Source organism: Manihot esculenta, chromosome 2 (genome assembly GCF_001659605.2).
Source record: "Manihot esculenta cultivar AM560-2 chromosome 2, M.esculenta_v8, whole genome shotgun sequence".
Lineage (NCBI taxonomy): Eukaryota > Viridiplantae > Streptophyta > Magnoliopsida > Malpighiales > Euphorbiaceae > Manihot > Manihot esculenta.
In genome coordinates, this window is record NC_035162.2 from 23,764,912 (window position 1) to 23,786,978 (window position 22,067).

Consider the following 22,067-nt stretch of genomic DNA (forward strand, 5'->3'; position numbering starts at 1 on the left):
GGTTTGATCCCTTATCAGCTGCTCCTCTGGTATCCCCATCTGCTGGAAAACCATGTAGGGCATCAAGTTCACCTTGCTCCCATCATCGACTAGGATCTTCTGAATCCTATAGTTGTGAATGATGGCCTCGATGACAAAGGCATCATCATGGGGCATTTGAATGCCATGAGCATCCTCAAGGGAGAAGGAGATGATTGCTGGGGAGTGTTCTACTACCTGCAGGACTTCGCCGCTGCTCCCCTCCCTGCCTCGGCTTCTCTTCTTCCCTCTCCTGCTCATCTGGCCTCCAGTCCCTCCGACGATCATATTGATGGTTCCCCTGGAGTGGTCATTCACGGGCCCTTCCCCTTGTCTATGGGGACTCTCTGTTGTAGGGTTCTGCTGGGGCCTCTCCCCTTCTGGCTTCTTCATAAAGTTTCGGAGATGCCCCCTCTTGATCAGCCTCTCGATCTCACTGATCAGCTGGTAGCAGCTGTTGGTGTCATGGTTGTGGGTGCAATGATATTGGCAGTACTTGTTAGGATCCCTCCGGCTCGTATCTGCTTTCATGAGCTTAGGCCATTGAAGGAAATCCTTATCTTGAATTGCCATGAGCACTTCGGCTCTGGATGCGTTGAAGGGGGTTATTGCCTCAAGGACCCAAGGTGGATACGCCCTCTACTCCCTCCTGTCCCAGGGCTGCCTATACACCTCAGGCCCCTTATTATGTCTCATCTCTAGTCTCTCCGACCTTCTTTCTTTTGTCGCCTTCCCTTTGTTTGCAGCCTCCTTGGAAAACTTGCTTATTGTCAAAGCGTCATCCTGCCTTATATACTTCTCGGCCCTCTTCATGAGTTTGGCCAAGGTGTTGGATGGCTTTCTGCATAGAAACCCGAAAAACTCAGGGGATATGGTCCCCTTCTGGATGGCCTCCACAGCCCGGCTTTCATCTAGCTCCGAGATCTGCAGGGCTTCTGTATTAAAACGGGCCACATACTCCATCAAGGACTCATTCTTCCTTTGCCGGACGGTCTCCAAATAACTGGTCTTCCTCTCAACCGGAACCCCCACTATGAACTGGTTGATGAAAATGTTGGCGAGGTCCCCAAAGCTCTTAATACTTCCCGCCTCTAGACTATTGAACCAGGCTCTCGCTGGTCCTGTGAGCGTTGTGGGGAAGACCTTGCACATCAAGGCGTCTGACAGAGTTTGGAGCTCCATGAATGTTTTGTAGTTAAGAATATGCTCCCTCGGATTCCCAGCTCCGTCATACGTTACCATAGGCGGCATCATGAACTTCTTAGGAATGGTCTCCTGTTGGATCCACCCTGAGAATGGTGAGGATGTTGGTAGGAGGGTCTGACTGTGGTCTTTTGCCCCCAGCTCAGCCAGGAGTTGCTTCTTCATTTTTTGTAGTTTCTTATCTACATTTGCCTCTTCTTACCTCGGCTCTCCTCCAGGCGATACCCATCCCTCCATTCTTCACCCTCCATCCTCCTGGCTGTTCCAGTAGAATAGTTCTCTCACCCTTCTCCCTCGGGCCCTGGCTGCTGGCTTTTCTTCTCTATCAGATCCTCCGCTCCCTTCTCCGGTCCTCCGGCTACTTTGTTGAGGGATTTGGTAGTTAAAGGTGGGTTGAGACTCGGAGGTATGGACCCCTTCAGTTAGAGGGGTATGTTTAATGGGGTATTGAGACCCCTCTGCTGCAGCATCTGTCCCAGCCAGTGGGCAATGTTTTGTAGCTGAAGTGCCATGGTTTGAAGTTTCTGGCTGGATATGGTGGCTCTGGGTACATCCCCTACCGAGCTCGGCTAGGGGTTGAACAACACTAGTGGTTGGTTGGAGGGGGTTGTAGGACTAGAGAATGAGAATTGTTGCCCTTCTTGAGCAGAGCTCAGGTCATTTGGGGTGCTACTAGTATGGTTTTCGTTGTGATTTGCCATGTGGATCTCAGTGGGTATTGCTAGAACGGAACTCCGATGATGAGAAGATCTTCTTCGTTCCTATAGACGGAGCCAATTGATGTGCTAGGGTCTAGAAAGTAGGGTTTACAGTGGTTATGTGAGCTTAGATGGAGAGGAAGACGTTTCTCCCCTTTTGTCCGCTAGTGACATCTAACCGCCTCCTGCTACAGTGCTACTTGTCTCTGTCACTCAGGTTCGTACGTACGGATGTGTCAAAACCCCTCTCCAAGCCAGGCGGCCATTTAATTTCTCCCTGCGCGTATGCGGGTAGGACTGCAAAGTAACCGAGCTTGCTCTCCTTCCTCTGGTCACATCACCAGACTAGGCTTCCTTTGAAAGGGCCCGCGCGTGAGGCCTGTTCGGCCTAATTCCCCGACTAGGCTGAGACGTGCAATCTGGGCTGGTTCACTTTAAGAATGGGTTGGTGGGCTTTGGGCTTGCCTTCTTCATTAAGGTCTGGCCTTGCTCCCGGGTATAAAAGGCTCAACGGTCATCATATATAAATATGAAAAGGGTGAGAAATTATCCTCAATTTTTATATTATTTATAATTATATATTTTATTATTTAAATAAATTTATTTTAGTGATATAATTTTTAAAATTTTAAATTCTATAAATAAATGTGGTATTATTTACGTGGAATTGTGAATTCAATATTTCTTTAAAAAAGTAGTTTTACAAAAAATAAAATCTATTTTGTAAATAAATTTTTAAATAATGGAAACCTATTTACTTTTAAAAATACCCATATATCCATTTCCATAAAAATTTAATTAAAAAATTAAATGTTTATTGTTTTAACTTTCATGGCCGTTATATATATATATATTAATGAATAAAGTAATATATAACTTAATTATTTTTTTATAGAACTAATAATTAGATTGTAAAATCTATAATTTATCTTTAGTAATAAAATTTATTTAATTAATTTATAATATAATATTTTAATTTACATATAAAATCTATAACATATTAACTTCTATTTTAATGGAATTATATATATATACTTGATTTGTTTTGATTAATTTGCTAGTTTAATTTAATTTATATTCTATTAACAAATATAATATTAAAATTTAATAAATTAAATATGTTGTTTTGATTGATTTGTGGATTATGATATGACTCAATATTGAAAATGTGTTATACGGTGCGAACCTAATTTAAGTAGTGATTCCATGATTCAAAAATTCAGACATTCAAATTTAATTACTCAAAAATATAAAGTCCAGAACATCTGTGATTAGGATGTCTGGTTATAACAGATCTATTTAAAATAGTTGGCAGACTCTTTATAGATCTTGATTCTTACCATTAAAAATTATTATAAAATAATTCTCAGAATCACAATTATCATGGATTTCTTATTCACCAATCAATACAAACCAAAATTTTAAGAGAAATTATTAATTTAATTTCTTTATAGTATAAAAATAAATTAAAGCATTGTTTAAAATACGCATTTCACTGCATATTTATTCTACTTTTATTTATCATTTCACTTGTCAATTTAAGTATTTCTCTATATATTTATTCTACTTTTATTTACCATTTCACTTGCCAATTTAAATATTTTTCTAATTTGAATGTCGAAATGATAGCTTCTAGACTCCAACTATCTCATTTCTTTTTTTTTTAAGCAAAACTACTGGTTTTATTAATAAAATTTCATCAAATAAAGAAAGATATCATTCCAAACAGAAAAATGATCATATCTAGTAGATTCTCTAGCCAAAAATATGAGCAGTTAGAATGATATGACGACGAACCCATCTAACAGAAATATTAATTCTAGACTCCAACTATCTAATTTCTTTTAGATTGTCAAGTCATATAAAAATTATTTTCGGCAACATCAATCTTTATTTCCTTCACTAAAAATATATTTTAAATATTTTTATATATTTAATTTATTTTTTCTAATTAAATAAATAGAGGAATAAAATCTGATTCTCAAATTTATTCGGATGCAATTATCAATGTCCATATTAAATAAATCAACGATATTAATAACCACGACCTGTGTTAAATAAAAACTAGTAATAATAATTAAAGGGAACAAAGGTTAACTTGTTGGGTGTTGATTTAAGCAACGGGCTCCGACTCTATTTGAAAGAAAAATTACTTGGGATATATAAAATTTTATTAGTTATTTTTTAAATTTTAAAATTATATTAAAATATTTATAAAATTTTAAAAAATATATTAATTAATATTTTCATTAATTTTAGTCGTTGAATGTTGTAAATTAATAAATATATTTACAGAACTCATATATAAATTGATAAGTTTTTTTTATATTATATGTATTAACTAGTAAAATATTTAATAATTAAAATTAATAAAATAATTAATTAATATATATTTTTTAAATTTTAAAAATATTTTAATATATTTTTTAAAATTAAATAATTAAGTAATAAGTTTTCTATTGGATAATGATTAAATAATAAATTTTCGTTATTTGAATGTGTGAAAAATAGAGTAATGGTTAATGACTTTAAGAAAAATAAATGACGATTGATATTCTCCCAGAGAAAATAAGAAAATGCAAGATAACATTTATTTTTTCCTTTTTATTATCTTCGAAAATAACAAACATAGGAGAGGAAAGTTCACTTTATAAAAATATCAAAATTACCTTAAAAAGTCTTTTTTTTTTTTCTTAAAAAATATGTAGTAAAAATATCAAAATTACTTTAAAAAGTCTTTTTTTTGTCCAAAAAATATGTAGAATAAATGTATAAATTTATCATAATTTTTGTTTCCTATATTCGTTTAGAAAATAACCTTAACTTCTTGTTATATTATTTACTTTTCATCCATCCACATAAGAGAAAAAAAAATGAAAACATTTTTTATTTTTACCCTTTATTTTTCTTTTTCTCTAAAAAAACTTCTCAAACCCAAAGTAAAATCTCATTTCTAATGATTATATTCAGCACTGTACATAATTTTTATAACTTTTGAACCAAATTAAAAATCTTACTATATTAATATAAATTTTTATTATTATTATAAAAATCAAACAATCTAAAATTGAAATTTTTATCGACTATACTGATTTAGTTTTATCCTTTATAAACAGTTGAACAAGAAATGTCGCAAAATATATTTTACTATACTCATTTAGTTTTTATTTTATATTTTAAATTTTTGTTTTTAAATAATTTCAATTATAAGTGATACGAGCAATGAAATGGTACGATACTTCAAATATTTAAAATGAAAACTCCAAATCATGATAAATTAAGCTATTATCGTTTAATTCAAAATTTACGAGATGAGGACTATATTTGGAAAGTATGAGAGAATAAAGAAATAAGTAACACACTCTTCAATACATGTAGACACGCAATACAATTTTAGATCGTGTAATGCATGTATGGTCAAATTGCATTTAGATCAATTTTGTTATTTTAGTATTTTAGTATTTTGTGAAATTTTTTTAAATTAATTTGACCTATATTAGAAGCCAAATTCGTGCAGTCCATTTAGGAAGGAGATTTCTCCAAGACAATTTAGGAAAATGATATTTAATGTAATTTAGGTTTAACTATTTGACTAGATACACTTCCTATATTGTAATTATACCTTCCTACATTAGAATTAGGGTTTGAAGACTGTAAAAAACCGTTAAAGTGGCAGCCACAAGAAGCCAATGAATAAAGATGATGTTATGAACAATATTTGGTTCTTCTCCATTATTTAGCAACTTATCAAGGTTTAACCTTGTGGTGTTCTAATATGGATCTTCTCCATATTTAGTTAACTTATTAAGAATTTCTTGTGATATTCTTGAAGATGGAATCACTTGATTATTTATGTTTCTAATCAAATTGGTTGGTTAAGGGTGTAGTAGAGTAACATTCGCTTGATTGTCTATGTTTCTAATCACATTCATTGGTTAGGGGTGTGGTAGAGCAACCTTCACTTGATTATCTATGTTTCTAATCATATGCGTTGGTTAGGGGTGTGGTAGAGCAACCTTCGTTTTATTATCTATGTTTCTAATCATATTCGTTGGTTAGAAGTGTAGTTGAGCAACTTTTTGGAAGATATTTTTGCTTTGTTTTTTTATCAAATTGTGTGACGGGGTTTTTGATCACATGTTGATCCTGAGTTCCGCATCAGTTGGTATCAGAGCCAAAGTGAGGTAAATTTTGATTTATCTTAGGTTTTAAAGTTTTAGAGTTTTTCTTTTCTTCTTTGTTGATTTTGGTGAAGTTTGTGTGTCCATGACTGCTTGATTATGAATCATCACATAATCTCTTTCAGAAGAAAATTTTGAAATTCATAAAAAAAAAGGAAATTCCAAGGAATATTCTTGTTTGGCAAAAAAAAAAAGTCACATTTGCCTTATTTATCTTGATGTGACCGAAATTGTGATATATTTTCTATTTTATCTATATTGCATTACCTATCTCAATTCATGGCTATAATTTATGAAAATCAATTTTGAATTTTGAATAGGGTTGAATCCAAATTAGGAGACAAAAGAAATTCTGCATATTTCTTAAAGTGCACATTTAAGGTAATTGCATCTAAATTGATTTGATATTAAATCCTTCTTTTAAGACCAGAAAATTCATCCATGATGCTGAATTGAGTGAAATTTATTTTTTTTTTTTCTGATTCTATTTGTGGGGTTTTGATACTTGGCTTTTTTGGTAAATTTAAATAGATCCATATTTAATTTTCTTTGAAGTGAATTAAATTCAAATTTTTGTCCAGTTTCGTTTTTATTTGAATTCCAAGTTTCTGTTTTTTGGTTTAAGCTTGCTTTTGCTTCCTTGATATTGTTAGAGTATTGTTTGCTTGTGTCTATTCTCTAGGTGATAATTTTCAAGCAGCATAAAATCTTGTTCGTGTATTACTTTCCAAATTGTCAGTGTCTTCTTTCTATTTTTGTGCTCTTCTTTCTTTCTTTAGGTTTTTTTCTTTGTTTCTTTAAACGCACCTTGTGGTTGGTTTATTGACCTTAGTTTCTGAAGTGCAATTTAAGAATCAGCAAAAGAGTGGTAAGTGTGCAAACACTTGAGTGTTTTTATTTCTAACATCATATTTATTAGTTCTCTTTGTTCTTTATTGATTTAAGGCAGGATGAGTAAAGACAAAAATATGATGGATAGTGATGATAAAAGTGAATAGGTCATGGCTAGTGATTATAAGCTCTTCAAAAAGTCAGTTGGTGGTAAGTTTAGAAGGCTTTATAAGGCTCTTCAGAGATTCACTAAAACTATGGAGAGTTTGAATGTCTCACAAGCTCCCACTTCTACAAGAATGCCTCAAAGAACTCTTAATTTCAATAGGCCTCAAGTCCGAGATGAAGAGTTGATACGCTAGAGATTCATCCCTTCACACTATTATAGGGATTTGAACAACAGGTTGGCAAGACTAATTCAAGGAGGGAAGATGGAGAAAGAAAAAGAGAAAGAAGAGGCTAAAGTTCCAATCTCAACTTCTATAGAGATTGAAATTGAAGAGGAAGTTGTAATGTATGAAGTTAATGTAGTTGTTACTGAAAATTCCATCAATGAGCTTATAGAAGAGGTTGTGCATGATGGTGGACATGGGATCACATGATCTTTTTTTTAGGGAAAATTACTTTTTAGTCCCTGAGATATAGCGTAATTAATAGATTCGTCCCTCTATTTTTAGAACCCAATACTTTTATCCCTGAGGTTTAATTCCATCAAAATTCAACGTCCTTCCGTTAAAATTTTCTGTTAGGTCAATGATTTTCACTTGGTCAAAAGAAATAGAATAAATATAATTCCAAAAATACCCTTATCAATAATAAAATAAAAACTACTATTTAGTCCCTATAGTATAGAAAAACCAGCTACTTAGTTCTTCAATTTTGAAAAATATATTAAAATATCCCTGACATTTTAAAAAGTCTACTAGCTAGTTTCTTTATTGATTTTATCACTAAATGTTTTATTATTTAGTTCCTATAGTTTAGAAAAAATTCTTAGTTGGTCCCTCAAATTATTAAAAAGTTTACTAATTAGTCTCTCCATATCAGGAGTATTTTAGATTTTTTTTTATAATATTTAATGACTAAAATTAACGGAAAAACTAATTAGTAATTAGTATACTTTTTAAAATATTAGTGACAGTATCACAAAAATAATTTCTATTGAATTTTAACTTTTTATTTTTAATAATTTAAATTTTATATATTTTGATTTTTATTATCTTTGCTGAATTTAAATTTTAAATTTCTTGAAATTTTTATTTATTTACGGAGATTGAGTTTGAGATTTTCTTCCTTGAATTTTGACAAAATTAAACTTCAGGGATTAAAGTGTTGAATTTGAAAAATAGAGGGATAAATCTGTTAATTAAATAATATCTTAGGGACGAAAATATATTTTTTCCTTCAATTTTTTGAGAGAGGGACTTATAAATTTATAAAAATTAAATTTCAGGGACTAAAGTATTGGGTTCTAGAAAGGATAGTTCAGTCATTTTTTCTGTCACTAACGGTATCTTTGATAGAGGGACTTCTAATTTTGACGGAATTAAACCTCAGGGACGAAAGTGTTGAGTTCTAAAAATAGAGGGACGAATCCGTTAATTATGCTATACTTCAGGGACTAAAAAATAATTTTTTTCTTTTTTTATTTCAGTTTATTTTATAGTTTCTCTCAAAAAAGTAAGAAAAAAAAACAAAGAAAAAGAAATTCAGTTATATTTATATAAAAAAAGAAGAAAAAATTTTTTATTTCAATAGTGTGAGTTTTTTTTTTTTTTTTAGAAAAGTGAGATAAAAAAGAGTGAAAAAAATCGTTTCAGTTGTTTAAATTAAAAAAAAAAAAGAAAAAGAGGAGTGATGTTAAAGTTTAGTGTTTTATTCGCGAAATGTCATGCTGAATTTAAAGAGGATCCCATGTCTGTCGATTCTTTTCTTGTTATTATGATTGAAAATTTGAGGACGAATCTTTTTAAAGAATGAGAGAATGATACGAGTAAGGAAATGACACGATGCTTCAAAGATTTAAAATAAAAAACTCCAAATCATAGCAAATCAAGTTACCATCGCTTAATTAGGCTTACGAAATGAGAACTATATTTGGAAAGTATGAGAGAATAAGGAAATAAGCAACACAATCTTCAATACATGTAGATGCACAATACAACTTCAGATCGCATAATGCATGTATGGCCAAATTGCATTTAGGCCAATTTTATTATTTTGGTATTTTAGTATTTTATGAGATTTATTTTAAATTAATTTGGTCTATATTAAAAGCCCAATTCGTATAACCCATTTAGGAAGGAGATTTCTCCAAGACAATTTAGGAAAATGATCTTTAATGTAATATAGGTTTAACTATTTGACTAGATACATTTCCTATATTATAATTACAACTTCCTACAATAGAATTAGGGTTTGAAAGCTATAAAAACACCCTTAAGGTGGCAGCCACAAGAAGCTAATAAATAAAGATGACGTTATGAATAATATTTGGTTCTTCTCCATTATTTAGCAACTTATCAAGGTTTAACCTTGTGATGTTTTAATATGGATCTTCTTTATACTTTGTTAACTTATCAAGAATTTCTTGTGGCGTTCTCGAAGATGGAATTGCTTGATTATCTATGTTTCTAATCATATTGGTTGGTTAAGGGTATAGTAGAGCAACCTTCGCTTGATTATCTATGTTTCTAATCACATTAGTTGGTTAGGGGTGTGGAGAACAACCTTAGCTTTAGTATTTATGATTAGATCGTTGGTTAGGAGTGTAGTAGAGTAACTTTTTAGAAGATATTTTTGCTTTGTTTTTTTATCAAGGTATGTGACATGGGTTTTTTATCACACGTTGATCTTGAGTTCTGCATCAATAAGTGTATTAAATTATCTAGAGCCTTTAATTGTATGATTAAATCACAGGTATATAATACATTTTCTAGTTCTTAATTATATATATTTTTTTTAATTAGTTGTATGATTAAATCACATGTATATAATACATTTCTAGCTCTTAATTATATATATTTTTGAATTAGTTGTATGATTAAATCACAGGTATATAATACATTTTCTACTTCTTAATTACATATATATTTTTTAATTAGAAAACTATATAAATTAAGAAATATGCAGATGATATATACTATTCTAATTGTGAACTATGTATAATATATTTTTATATTAGTATTATTATTTTTTTAATGATAGAAATTTAAAATTGTTTATAATTTTAAAATGAATATGAGAGTGTTGCGCTTTTAAACAGGTATGATTCATATGTTATCAAAATTTCAAGGATTGGAGAATGAATCCATATTGTCATCTGAAAGAATTTTATGCGGTTTGTTCAAATATGAGACCATAGGGGATAACTGACAAACAAATCAGATTAGTAGCTTTTCCAAATCTGCTAAGGATTGACTCTACTATTTGCTCCAGGATCAATTACCACTCGAGTACAAATTAGAGATTTATTTTTAGAAAGTTTTTTTCCAGCATTTAAAGCTTCATCTATGAGAAAGGAAATAAGTGGAATTAAATAAAAAAAATGAAATACTCCATGAATATTCGGAACATTATAAAAAATAGATATCTATTGAATAGAATTAGAACTGCAACTATTTCTGGTGAAACCAATGCAAGTAGGCAGAGATGGTACCAGTTAGGGTAACCACAGAATTTTAAGTTCCCACACCCAAAATCTGAAGCTGTTTATAAATACACCGTCGGAACCTGTCTCAAACCGTTTAAAAAATTAAAATTCACTACTCTTAACAGTCCCAGATTCGCTTGCCATTATCCATTCACTACCCGATTAACTCATAAACCAAAAATTTCAGTGATTCATGCAAAATCTCACATTTCAACAAAATTAAGAAACAATCTCAATCTCACAATAATCTTACTAAATACAAACTTCACAATAATCTTTATTAAGAAGAATTTTCCATAAACCTCACAAATACAACATTCACATAAATCATGAAATTCATCAAGAATTTCAGAACCCACATCAATAGATCTCACAAGCACACATCTGAAACCATAATTTCAAGAAACACATCCAAACCTGCAGTGATGGAAGACACGGCGATAAGCAGCACCAGACGGCAGGACTGGATCGGCGGAGGGAGAACGTGGAGAACCAAGGAAGCGTAGGAAGAGAGCAAAGAAACAACCTATAACAGTGAACACTAATCGGCGGAAGAGAACAGCAATCGGAGTATGTAGAGTGACAGAGAACAAAATGATCGCCGATGCCGACGAGAGAGAGACGTCAGTGAAGTGGGGGAGAGAAGCGTCAATTGGAAAGAGTAGATGTACTCGAGAGAGAGAAGGAGATGTCGCCGATGCCGACGGGAGAGAGACGCGTCGATTGGGAATTATGGGAAGGGAAGCAAGGGAGAGAGGCGCCGATGGATAGAGGGAGAGAGGGAAGCAGTGTGTGTATGACTCGAGTAAATGAAAAAAGAAATTAGGGATTAGGGTTTTTTTATATATATATATTATTCGCATTTTCTGACGGATTAGCGACGGAATAAATTCCGTCGCTAATATTTTAAAAATCCGTCGCTAATCCGTCGCTAATCCGTCAGAAATATACACATTTAGTAATTGTCGCTAATCTATCGCTAATTCCGTCGGTAAAATTTTTTTTCGACGGAAGTAATTTCCGTCGCTAAATCTGTCGCTGATAGCCTATTTTTTTGTGGTGGATTGCAAGCTGTCCAAAACATAGAATCACTCCAAAATAACTCAACCTTCACTTCTATGAAGGATTGTTACTATTAGAAAGGAGAATAATAGATGCTGCTAGTGGAGGTGCCATTTTGGAAATGGAATCTAAAGAGAGGAAAACTTCAGTCTCAAAAATGGTCACCAACTCTAGATACTATGGCCGAGATGAGAACATTCCTAGGAATGCGAATGAGGTAAGTATTGCATCTTTAGATTCTAAAATTTTACAACTTATCGTTGCAATTCAACAATTGGCTATAGCAAATAATGTAAGGTCTTGTGACATTTGCAAAAAACCCGAGCATCCCACAGGTATTAGTCCTATCCTTCAGGAAGACAAGCAACAGGTAAATGCAATTAGAGGATTCAATGGACAGGAAAAGAAGTATGACCCATTTTCAAGTAGTACAATCCGGGGTGGAGAGATCATCCGAACCTTAGTTGTGGGAATAGGCAAAAAAAATTTTAGCCAAGAGCAAATTATCAAGCTGCAAAATCAAGTATGTCTCTAGAAGACATTGTGTAATCTCTTGCTAATAGCACTCTTATTTTTCAATAGGAAACGAAATCGAGCATAGAAAATTTGGAGAACCAAGTGAGCCAACTTGCTATATCAGTGAGCAAGCTGGAATCTCAAGGGAAATTGCCCTCCCCCCCCCCAAAAAAATTGTGCCAAACCCAAGACAGAACACAAGCGCAATTACATTGCAAAGTGGAGAAGAATGGGAAACTGCCAGCTCAAAGAGGCTTCCCCAAGGCAGTGCAACCGACCTAGTGCGAGAAACAAAATTGGAAATTCTAGCAGAGAACCAGCCCTAAAAGTCAAAGGTACAACAACCCCTAATTCAGGTAATATGTCCCCCTTTTCCTGAAAGACTTGCTCAATCCAAAAGGGAAAGGGAAGAAAAAGAAATCTTAGAGAATTTCGCAAAGTCCAGGTAAACATACCCCATCTTGAAACTATAAAATAAATACCCCGTATGCGAAATTTCTAAATGATCTATGCACTAACAAAAGAAAATTATATGGACATGAAAAGATTAAAGTAGGTAAAAATGTGTCAGCTGTGCTTCAAAGAAAAATTTCACAAAAACATAAAGATAAGGGCATGTTTGCAATATCATGTAAAGTCGAAAACTTTGAAGTTAAAAAGGCAATATGTGATTTAGGAGCTTCCATAAATGTTATACCTCTGTCTATTTATTTGTCTTTGGATGTAGGCCCTTTAAATCAAACAAGAGTCACACTTCAACTAGCCGATAGATCAATAGTCTATCCTAAGTGTAATACCCGGCTCGTTCAGGCATCGAAATTCCTACCGTCTGGTGGAATTTCGGATGTCGGGCCCTTTGTCAAGGGTTAAGCAAGGGTTTAGCAAAGGTTTTCAACAGGCTTTTTACATGTTTTATGGTTTTGAACGGAAAAGGAATGAGTTTGGAAGAAAAAAAGCCAAGGAGGCATCATGCAGGTTCGGCCGCTGAAGGTAAAGTTCGGCCGCCGAAAGTGCCTTAGGTTTGGCTTCTGAAAGCCAAGAGCGGCCGCCGAACGTTGCATGGTTTTGCATGCAGTTTCGGCAGCCGAAGGAAAGGCGGTTGGCCACCTATTTAAGCCCCTTTGACCGGCCATGAAGGGTGTTGGAAGCCCTCTTGGTGGTCAAAGGTGGGGTTATGCTCTCCTTGGGAGGTTTTTATGATGTTCCTCAAATCTTTCAAGGTTTTCATAAGGTTTAACTTGGTTTTGAAGGGTTTGAGTAAAAAGAGCAAGTTGTGGAGCTTGAAGCTTTAGGAGCTTGGTTTCTCCATCTTTTGAAGTTTGGGATTACACCCACTCTAGTTCTTCAAGAGGTAAGTGTTGATCCTTATGTTTTTTGGGGTTTTGGGGTTTTAAGTGAGTTGTAGGAAGGGGGAAAAGGGTAGAAGTTACATGGTTTGCATGGTTGTGCATGTGAGGGTTTATGGACCCTTTATGCCTTTGTATGTTCTATGTGGTTGTTTGTGGGGGTTTTCAGTTAGTTTTGCCCCTTTGTGCATGTACTTGGGTATATGCTTGTTGATGAGAGGTGTTTTGCATGTTGTGTGAAGTTTGGGGGAAGTTGTGCATGAGGTGAGCTAGGTTCTGCCTAACTGGAGAACCCAGCTTCGGCCGCCGAAGGAAGGTTCGGCCGCCTAATGTGTTGGGGAGGTGGTTTCGGCTGCCTAAACCTGCCCCCGAAGGATAGAGACGAGTGGGTTTTAGCCCCCGAACCTTGCCCCCGAAAGGGTTCGGCAGCTGAAACTGGAAATTCGGCCGCCGAAGGTGCTTGAGTTTCGGCTCTGGAGAGGACATTCGGCCGCCGAACCTGCCGCCGAAAGTGTCCTGTCCAGCCTTCTTTTGCATGCTTTGTGTGATTGTTCTAGGATCTTTTAGGGGGTCTTTGGGGAGTTGTTTATGAGTTGATTAGGTTGTGTTTGACACCTCATTCGAGTCCATTTGTGTAGGATCGGACCCAAAAGATCAAGGAGGCCGGTAGTGTTAGCAATTGCAGCGTCAGTCAGCGTCTGCCAGGTGAGTGGAACTACACTTAATCTTTCAGCATGAAAAGTTAAATGTTTTAAGCATGTTTCATGCATCATGAATACCATGAGTATGCAATAGGTTGATTGCATTAGTAGACACGAATATGCTGCATTGCATTATTTGCTGTGATAGGGATTGGACCCAGGCGACTTCAATAGCCATAATCTGTTATGTCTAGGTAAGACCTATGTGAGCTCCGCAGTAGGGGCCGAGCGCTAGTACATGTAGTGGCGAGCTCCGTAGGGGGCCGTGCACCGACAGAAGGAGTTTTGTGGTCATGTCTAATCCGAGATGTGAAATGTTTGTGCAGTCACGCATTTCATGAAAGCATGTAACGAATGAACTATTTTTTATAGTTTCTGCTCACTGGGCTTTCGTAGCTCATCCCTCTCCCTTAACCCCAGTTTTGCAGGTGCCAAGATAGCTATGGGAAGTCAGAGTCAGCAAGAGTAAAGCATGAAGTCATAGTTCAGGTTGTGATTATGTGATAGTCTAGAGTAGTGGACATGATGTATTGAACAAAGAGGTGATGTATTGTCTATAGATGATGTATATTTAAGAGATGGTATAAAGTCATGTAATAGATTGTAAGCTAATGTGTTTATGGTTTAGTATGTGCTTTGCCTAGTGTATGCTTAATCCCTGGTTTATGCATGTATCCTGTTTTACGTTTCTTGATGAGAAATGTGTCAAACTAGGCTTAACGTATGATGTGTTTATAAAACTCCAGTGATTAGGAAAGAAAGGGTATAAAATCCCTTGACCCAAGAGCAGACCGTGAGGGAAGAAAGGGTTTCAATCCCTTGACCCAAAGCGGAAACCAAGGCTAGCCTGTGATATGCTGACCCTCAGAGAGTGGGTTCTATGTTTTCAGACATAGTGCATGGAGGTTGAGCTTAGTAGTAGATCACTGGTGTAGGCCTTGAAGGATGTGGTTTTAAGGTTAAGCCTGGTGGTTTTACAGAAAGTTTTTACAAGCTAGTGTTCTAGTTGGATCATGTATGGGATTGATCAGGTACACAGAGTTCAGGTTAGGCTTGCTACGGGTCCCGGCGGCCTTAAGCCGATCTGGATCCTAGCGCCGAGCAGTTTGGGCCGTTACAAAGGGGTATCGGTTTCTGGGCTGTTACAGATGGTATCAGAGTATAGGGCCTCATAAGTACGGTGTGTTGAGCATTTTGGTTCACGGATTAGAGCGATCCCACATCGGAAAGAGGTTGGGTTAGAGGTTGTAGTAGGGCAAGCACAATAAGAAAGATCAAGAGTAAAATCATGTCCACTAAGATAGGATGTTGAGTCTTGTCTTGCATGATAATGTGAAATGCCATGAAATGATGCATGTGCATTCATGTTATGCTCTATATGTTTTGTAGGTTCATGTGTTTCTATATGAACCACTTGTTTGCTAATGTTTGTTTGCTTGTGTGGTGTTTTTCAGAGAAGAGTTAAGATGAGTGGAGCTAGTCGATCTGTGGAATCAGATCCGTCTGAAGGATCTTTTGAGAAAAGTAGAGAAGGAATGGATCGAAGGAGAATGTCTGGAGATAGGAGAGAAGTAGAGGTAGCATTAGAGGTGCAGAGAAGGGATGTAGGTCTACAGGTGAATATAGATAAAGAGGTTTCAGAAGATGCCCAAACGAAGGAGTCCAAAATTTCTGGTTCAGAAGAGAATGATCCCTCCACTTGGAGTACAGCTGCCACAAGAGGCAAAACGTGGGGGAGAAGCATGAAGACAAAAGTCCGAGGCTTGAGAAGATCAAAGAAGAGTAAGGTTGGTGTTGGTTCAAGTTCTGGTAGAGGTAGAGTAAAATGTGTGAGGTGTGGAAGGCTGCATAAGGGAGTTTGTCGGATTGGAACAATAGCATGTTTCAGGTGCGGACAGGAAGGGCACATAGCACGTGAGTGTCCTACTGCGCCTTGGATGGCTCCATCCCAGCGGACATTTTCAGGTAGAGCTGTTCAGCAGGAGGCAGCCATATCAAACCCAGTGGTGCCAGGTATGCTTCTTTTGAGAGTTCTGATGTATATGTGCTGATAGACTCTAGAGAATGTCATCTGATGTGAGAGTAGCAGATTGTAGCAGAGTTAGATGTTCAGATAGAGGTGTAGAGAAGAATAAGAGAAAGAGGAAGGAAGATAGAGGAAGCAGAGTAAGTAAGTCAAAGAGCAGAGGAAGAAATAGAAGAGGAAGAACAGAGTAAGAGCATGTAAGAAAGAGTAGAAGAGTAAGTGGGAAAGAGAAGAAGAAGTATGAATCAGCTCAGGAAAAGGGTAGAGCCGGTCTGGGATTAGGTGGTGGTTGAGGCAGAGGAAGAGGGTAAGCCTTTTCTTCAGTAGGTTTCCGAGGGAAGTTCCGTCAGCTTTAGCTCGGATCTTCACCCTGACTCAGTAGGAGGTGTACACATCAACCACGGTGACGTCAGGTACGTGCACTTGGGGATGTTTGGATGTGTATGCTATTGGTTGCTTTGATGACTTCTGGGCTTAGAGTGTTTTCTCTGGGTTAGTGGACCCGAGTATGATCCATCTGAGGCAGAGTCAGTCAGTCAGTCATATCAGGTTAGAGTTTGTGGTGAGTAGTGCCTTCCAGCTAACCTTATGGTTCTAGATTTGACTGTGTGATATCATTCTAGGGCGGATTGGCTAGCTACTCATAGTGCTACCTGAGAGGTAGTCATGTATAGGGTGCCGGATGGATCAGGAGTTATCCTTGGAGCGGACAGAGTATAGGTGCCTAGAGGTTTGATGTCAGCCATCAGGCTCATCGTTTCCTCAGGAAAGGTTGTCCGAGGGTTCTAGCTCTTGTGAGCGAGTTTAGCAGTCAGGTCAGGAAAGTCGCCCAATACCCGTTGCTCGTGTGTTCTAGATGTTCCCAGACGAGAGTTTGGAAGAGGAGTGGTGTCTGGACGCGGAACCATTTCTTTCCTTCTACCCTACAGGATGGCACCTGCAGAGTTGAGACCTACAGGATGGCACCTGCAGAGTTGAGAGAATAGTCAGAGCAGTGTAGAAGCTTAGTAGTGGAAGGTTTTGTCCGACCTAGTACCTCACCCGGGAATGTTCCAGTGTTGGTGTGGGAACCGAAAGATGAATCATGGAGACTTTGTTGTGACTGTAAGCAGTAACAAGGTCACTACTAAGGATAGGTTTGCTTAGGTAAGCTTGGTGATGGATAAGAAGAACTAGGAGGAGTTGGGTTGTTCCTGTTGACAGTTAGGGTAGAAACCAATTGAGGAAAGATGAAGAGAGAAGGGTAAGAATCAGAGTGCGCAGTGGAAGCTGATGGAGTTTCGAGGTAGTGTTAGACATAGTGTTAGACTTTGCTAGCTGCTTGTTTGTTGTTTTAACATTCGGGGACGAATAATTTTGTAAGGGGGGTAGATTGTAATACCCGACTCGTTCAGGCAACGGAATTCCTACCGTCTGGTGGAATTTCGGATGTCGGGCCCTTTGTCAAGGGTTAAGCAAGGGTTTAGCAAAGGTTTTCAACAGGCTTTTTACATGTTTTATGGTTTTGAATGGAAAAAGAATGAGTTTGGAAGAAAAAAAGCCAAGGAGGCATCATGCAGGTTCGGCCGCCGAAGGTAAAGTTCGGCAGCCGAAAGTGCCTTAGGTTTGGCTTCCGAAAGCCAAGAGCGGCCGCCTAACGTTGCATGGTTTTGCATGCAGTTTCGACAGCCGAAGGAAAGGCGGTTGGCCACCTATTTAAGCCCCTTTGACCGGCCATGAAGGGTGTTGGAAGTCCTCTTGGTGGTCAAAGGTGGGGTTATGCTCTCCTTGGGAGGTTTTTATGATGTTCCTCAAATCTTTCAAGGTTTTCATAAGGTTTAACTTGGTTTTGAAGGGTTTGAGTAAAAAGAGCAAGTTGTGGAGCTTGAAGCTTTAGGAGCTTGGTTTCTCCATCTTTTGAAGTTTGGGATCACACCCGCTCTAGTTCTTCAAGAGGTAAGTGTTGATCCTTATGTTTTTTGGGGTTTTGGGGTTTTAAGTGAGTTGTAGGAAGGGGGAAAAGGGTAGAAGTTACATGGTTTGCATGGTTGTGCATGTGAGGGTTTATGGACCCTTTATGCCTTTGTATGTTCTATGTGGTTGTTTGTGGGGGTTTTCAGTTAGTTTTGCCCCTTTGTGCATGTGCTTGGGTATATGCTTGTTGATGAGAGGTGTTTTGCATGTTGTGTGAAGTTTGGGGGAAGTATTGCATGAGGTGAGCTAGGTTCTGCCTAACTGGAGAACCCAGCTTCGGCCGCCGAAGGAAGGTTCGGCCGCCGAATGTGTTGGGGAGGTGGTTTCGGCTGCCTAAACCTGCCCCCGAAGGATAGAGACGAGTGGGTTTTAGCCCCCGAACCTTGCCCCCGAAAGGGTTCAGCAGCCGAAAGTGGAGATTCGGCCGCCGAAGGTGCTTGAGTTTCGGCTCTGGAGAGGACATTCGGCCGCCGAACCTGCCGCCGAAAGTGTCCTGTCCAGCCTTCTTTTGCATGCTTTGTGTGATTGTTCTAGGATCTTTTAGGGGGTCTTTGGGGAGTTGTTTATGAGTTGATTAGGTTGTGTTTGACACCTCATTCGAGTCTATTTGTGTAGGATCGGACCCGAAAGATCGAGGAGGTCGGTAGTGTTAGCAATTGCAGCGTCAGTCAGCGTCTGCCAGGTGAGTGGAACTACACTTAATCTTTCAGCATGAAAAGTTAAATGTTTTAAGCATGTTTCATGCATCATGAATACCATGAGTATGCAATAGGTTGATTGCATTAGTAGACACGAATATGCTGCATTGCATTATTTGCTGTGATAGGGATTGGACCCAGGCGACTTCAATAGCCATAATCTGTTATGTCTAGGTAAGACCTATGTGAGCTCCGCTGTAGGGGCCGAGCGCTAGTACATGTAGCGGCGAGCTCCGTAGGGGGCCGTGCACCGACAGAAGGAGTTTTGTGGTCATGTCTAATCCGAGATGTGAAATGTTTGTGCAGTGACGCATTTCATGAAAGCATGTAACGAATGAATTGTTTTTTATAGTTTCTGCTCACTGGGCTTTCGTAGCTCATCCCTCTCCCTTAACCCCAGTTTTGCAGGTTCCAAGATAGCTATGGGAAGTCAGAGTCAGCAAGAGTAAAGCATGAAGTCATAGTTCAGGTTGTGATTATGTGATAGTCTAGAGTAGTGGACATGATGTATTGAACAAAGAGGTGATGTATTGTCTATAGATGATGTATATTTAAGAGATGGTATAAAGTCATGTAATAGATTGTAAGCTAATGTGTTTATGGTTTAGTATGTGCTTTGCCTAGTGTATGCTTAATCCCTGGTTTATGCATGTATCCTGTTTTACGTTTCTTGATGAGAAATGTGTCAAACTAGGCTTAACGTATGATGTGTTTATAAAACTCCAGTGATTAGGGAAGAAAGGGTATAAAATCCCTTGACCCAAGAGCAGACCATGAGGGAAGAAAGGGTTTCAATCCCTTGACCCAAAGCGGAAACCAAGGCTAGCCTGTGATATGCTGACCCTCAGAGAGTGGGTTCTATGTTTTCAGACATAGTGCATGGAGGTTGAGCTTAGTAGTAGATCACTGGTGTAGGCCTTGAAGGCTGTGGTTTTAATGTTAAGCCTGGTGGTTTTACAGAAAGTTTTTACAAGCTAGTGTTCTAGTTGGATCATGTATGGGATTGATCAGGTACACAGAGTTTAGGTTAGGCTTGCTACGGGTCCCGGCGGCCTTAAGCCAATCTGGATCCTAGCGCCGAGCAGTTTGGGCCGTTACAGAGGGGTATCGGTTTCCGGGCTGTTACACTAAGGGCGTGTTGGAAGATTTCTTGGTTCAAGAAGGAAATTAATTTTCAGCAGACTTTTTTATTTTAGACGTGAAATATGACAGTTCATCCAACTCTACCAATTTGTTGCTGGGGAGACCATTTCTCAGCACACCTAGAACGAAGATCGACGTGCATAAAGGCATGCTCACGATGGAGTTTGATGAAGAAAATGTAAAATTTAATATCTATGATACAATGAAATACCCTGACGATAATTTTTCTCTTTGCAGCATAGACATTGTTGATCCTCTCATTCAAAAAACATTTAAATTAAGCAAGAAAGTCAAGTTGAAGGTACTTCTAACTGAAACCTTAACAATGAACTGCCTTAACAATAGCGCATCGCAATTCGATGAAGAAATCATAGAAACAGTCTGCTCATTGGACACTTTGGGTCATAAGGCACCGAAGCTTGAGTTGAAAGTACTTTCAGCTCATTTGAAATATATATTTTTGAGAAGTAATAATACACTTCCAGTCATAATCTCCTCCAAATTGTCCTTTAAAAGCAAAGAAGTGATTTGGGTGTTGAATGTATACAAAGATGGAAGTGGTTATAGAATGGAAACCAATGAAGCTTAACATGCCACTAATGTCCAGCCTAGAACAGTAAACAAGGGCGCTGCTTGGGAGGAAACCTATAGTGACAAGCTAGCCCAAGCCTGTCTGATTACTAGGAGTTTTTTCTTTTAATTTTTAATTTTTATTTTATTTCTCTGTTATCTTCAACCTTAGAGCAGATTATAGCTTTTGGACAAGTCTGAACTTTATAAGGATCATATATAACCTTTCCTGGTTATTTGAGATTTAAATAGTAAATTATTTGACTAGATTGTATAACTGCTTTACAAAGAGAGGTAATTTTATTTTTACTATTTAGTTATTTTTGTATTTACTGTTTAATTTTATTATAAAAACCCTAACCCCTTATTTTATATATTTTCTTTTCTCTTCTTCTCTTGTGCGCCATCACCTCTCTCTCTCAACTCTCCTCTCTTTTGCGGGAACTGCAATGGTGAAGCACCGATGCACTAAGGACTAGCCTGACGCAAAGATGGCCATGACGGCCTCATCCATGCGATGCCGCCAAGAGTCGTCGGACCCTACAGTGACACTCTCGACAGAAAAATTTAATTTTTATAACAATAAAAAAAATTATGTTTATATAGTAAGATTTTTAATTTGGTTTAAAAGTTATAAAAATTATGCACAGTGCTGTATAAAAGCACTAAAATTATATTTTACTCTCAGTTTGAGAAGACCTTTTTAGAGAAAAAGAAAAATAAAAGGTAAAAATAAAGAATGTTTTCATTTTTTTTTCTTATTTGGATGGATGAAAAGTAAATGATATAAAAAGAAATTAAAGTTATTTTCTAAACAAATATAGGAAACAAAATTATGATAAATTTATACATTTATTCTACATATTTTTTGAAAAAAAAAAAAAAACTTTTTAAGGTAATTTTGATATTTTTACGAACTAAACTTTCCTTTCATATGTTTGTTACTTTCGAAGATAATAACAAAGAAAAGTAAATGTTATCTTGCATTCTCTTATTTTCTCTAAAAGAATATGAATCGTCATTTAATTTTCTTAAAGTCATTAACCATTGCTCTACTTTTCACATATTCAAATAATGAAAATTTATTATTTAATCAGTATTCGATAGAAAACTTATTACTTAATTATTCAATTTTAAAAAATATATTAAAATATTTTTAAAATTTAATATATATATATATATATATATATATATTAATTATTTTATTAATTTAATTATTAAATATTTTATTAATTAATACATATAATATATAAAAAAAACTTAATAATTTATATTTTAGTTATGTAAATATATTTATTAATCTATAACATTCAACAACGAAAATACTAATTAGTAAATTTTTTAAAATTTTATAAATATTTTAATATATTTTTTAAAATTTAAAAAAAACTAATAAAACTAATAAATTTAAAATTTAACACACCCAACAAGCTAGCCTTTACCCCTTTAATTATTATTACTAGTTTTTA

The 22,067-nt window shown here is 36.3% G+C and overlaps 1 protein-coding gene across 1 annotated transcript; it reads right to left on the bottom strand.

The window, feature by feature from the left end:
* Window positions 1–657: 657 nt before the first annotated feature.
* Window positions 658–1,386, bottom strand: LOC110608891. The gene has a single exon (XM_021748175.1). The coding sequence runs from the start codon at window positions 1,384–1,386 to the stop codon at window positions 658–660; it is 729 nt and encodes a 242-aa protein (XP_021603867.1).
* Between the last annotated feature and the right edge of the window lie 20,681 nt (window positions 1,387–22,067).

Bases quoted from the DNA above. Each gene is read 5' to 3' on its own strand.
- LOC110608891 (XM_021748175.1), bottom strand. From the start codon at position 1,386: ATGAAGAAGCAACTCCTGGCTGAGCTGGGGGCAAAAGACCACAGTCAG.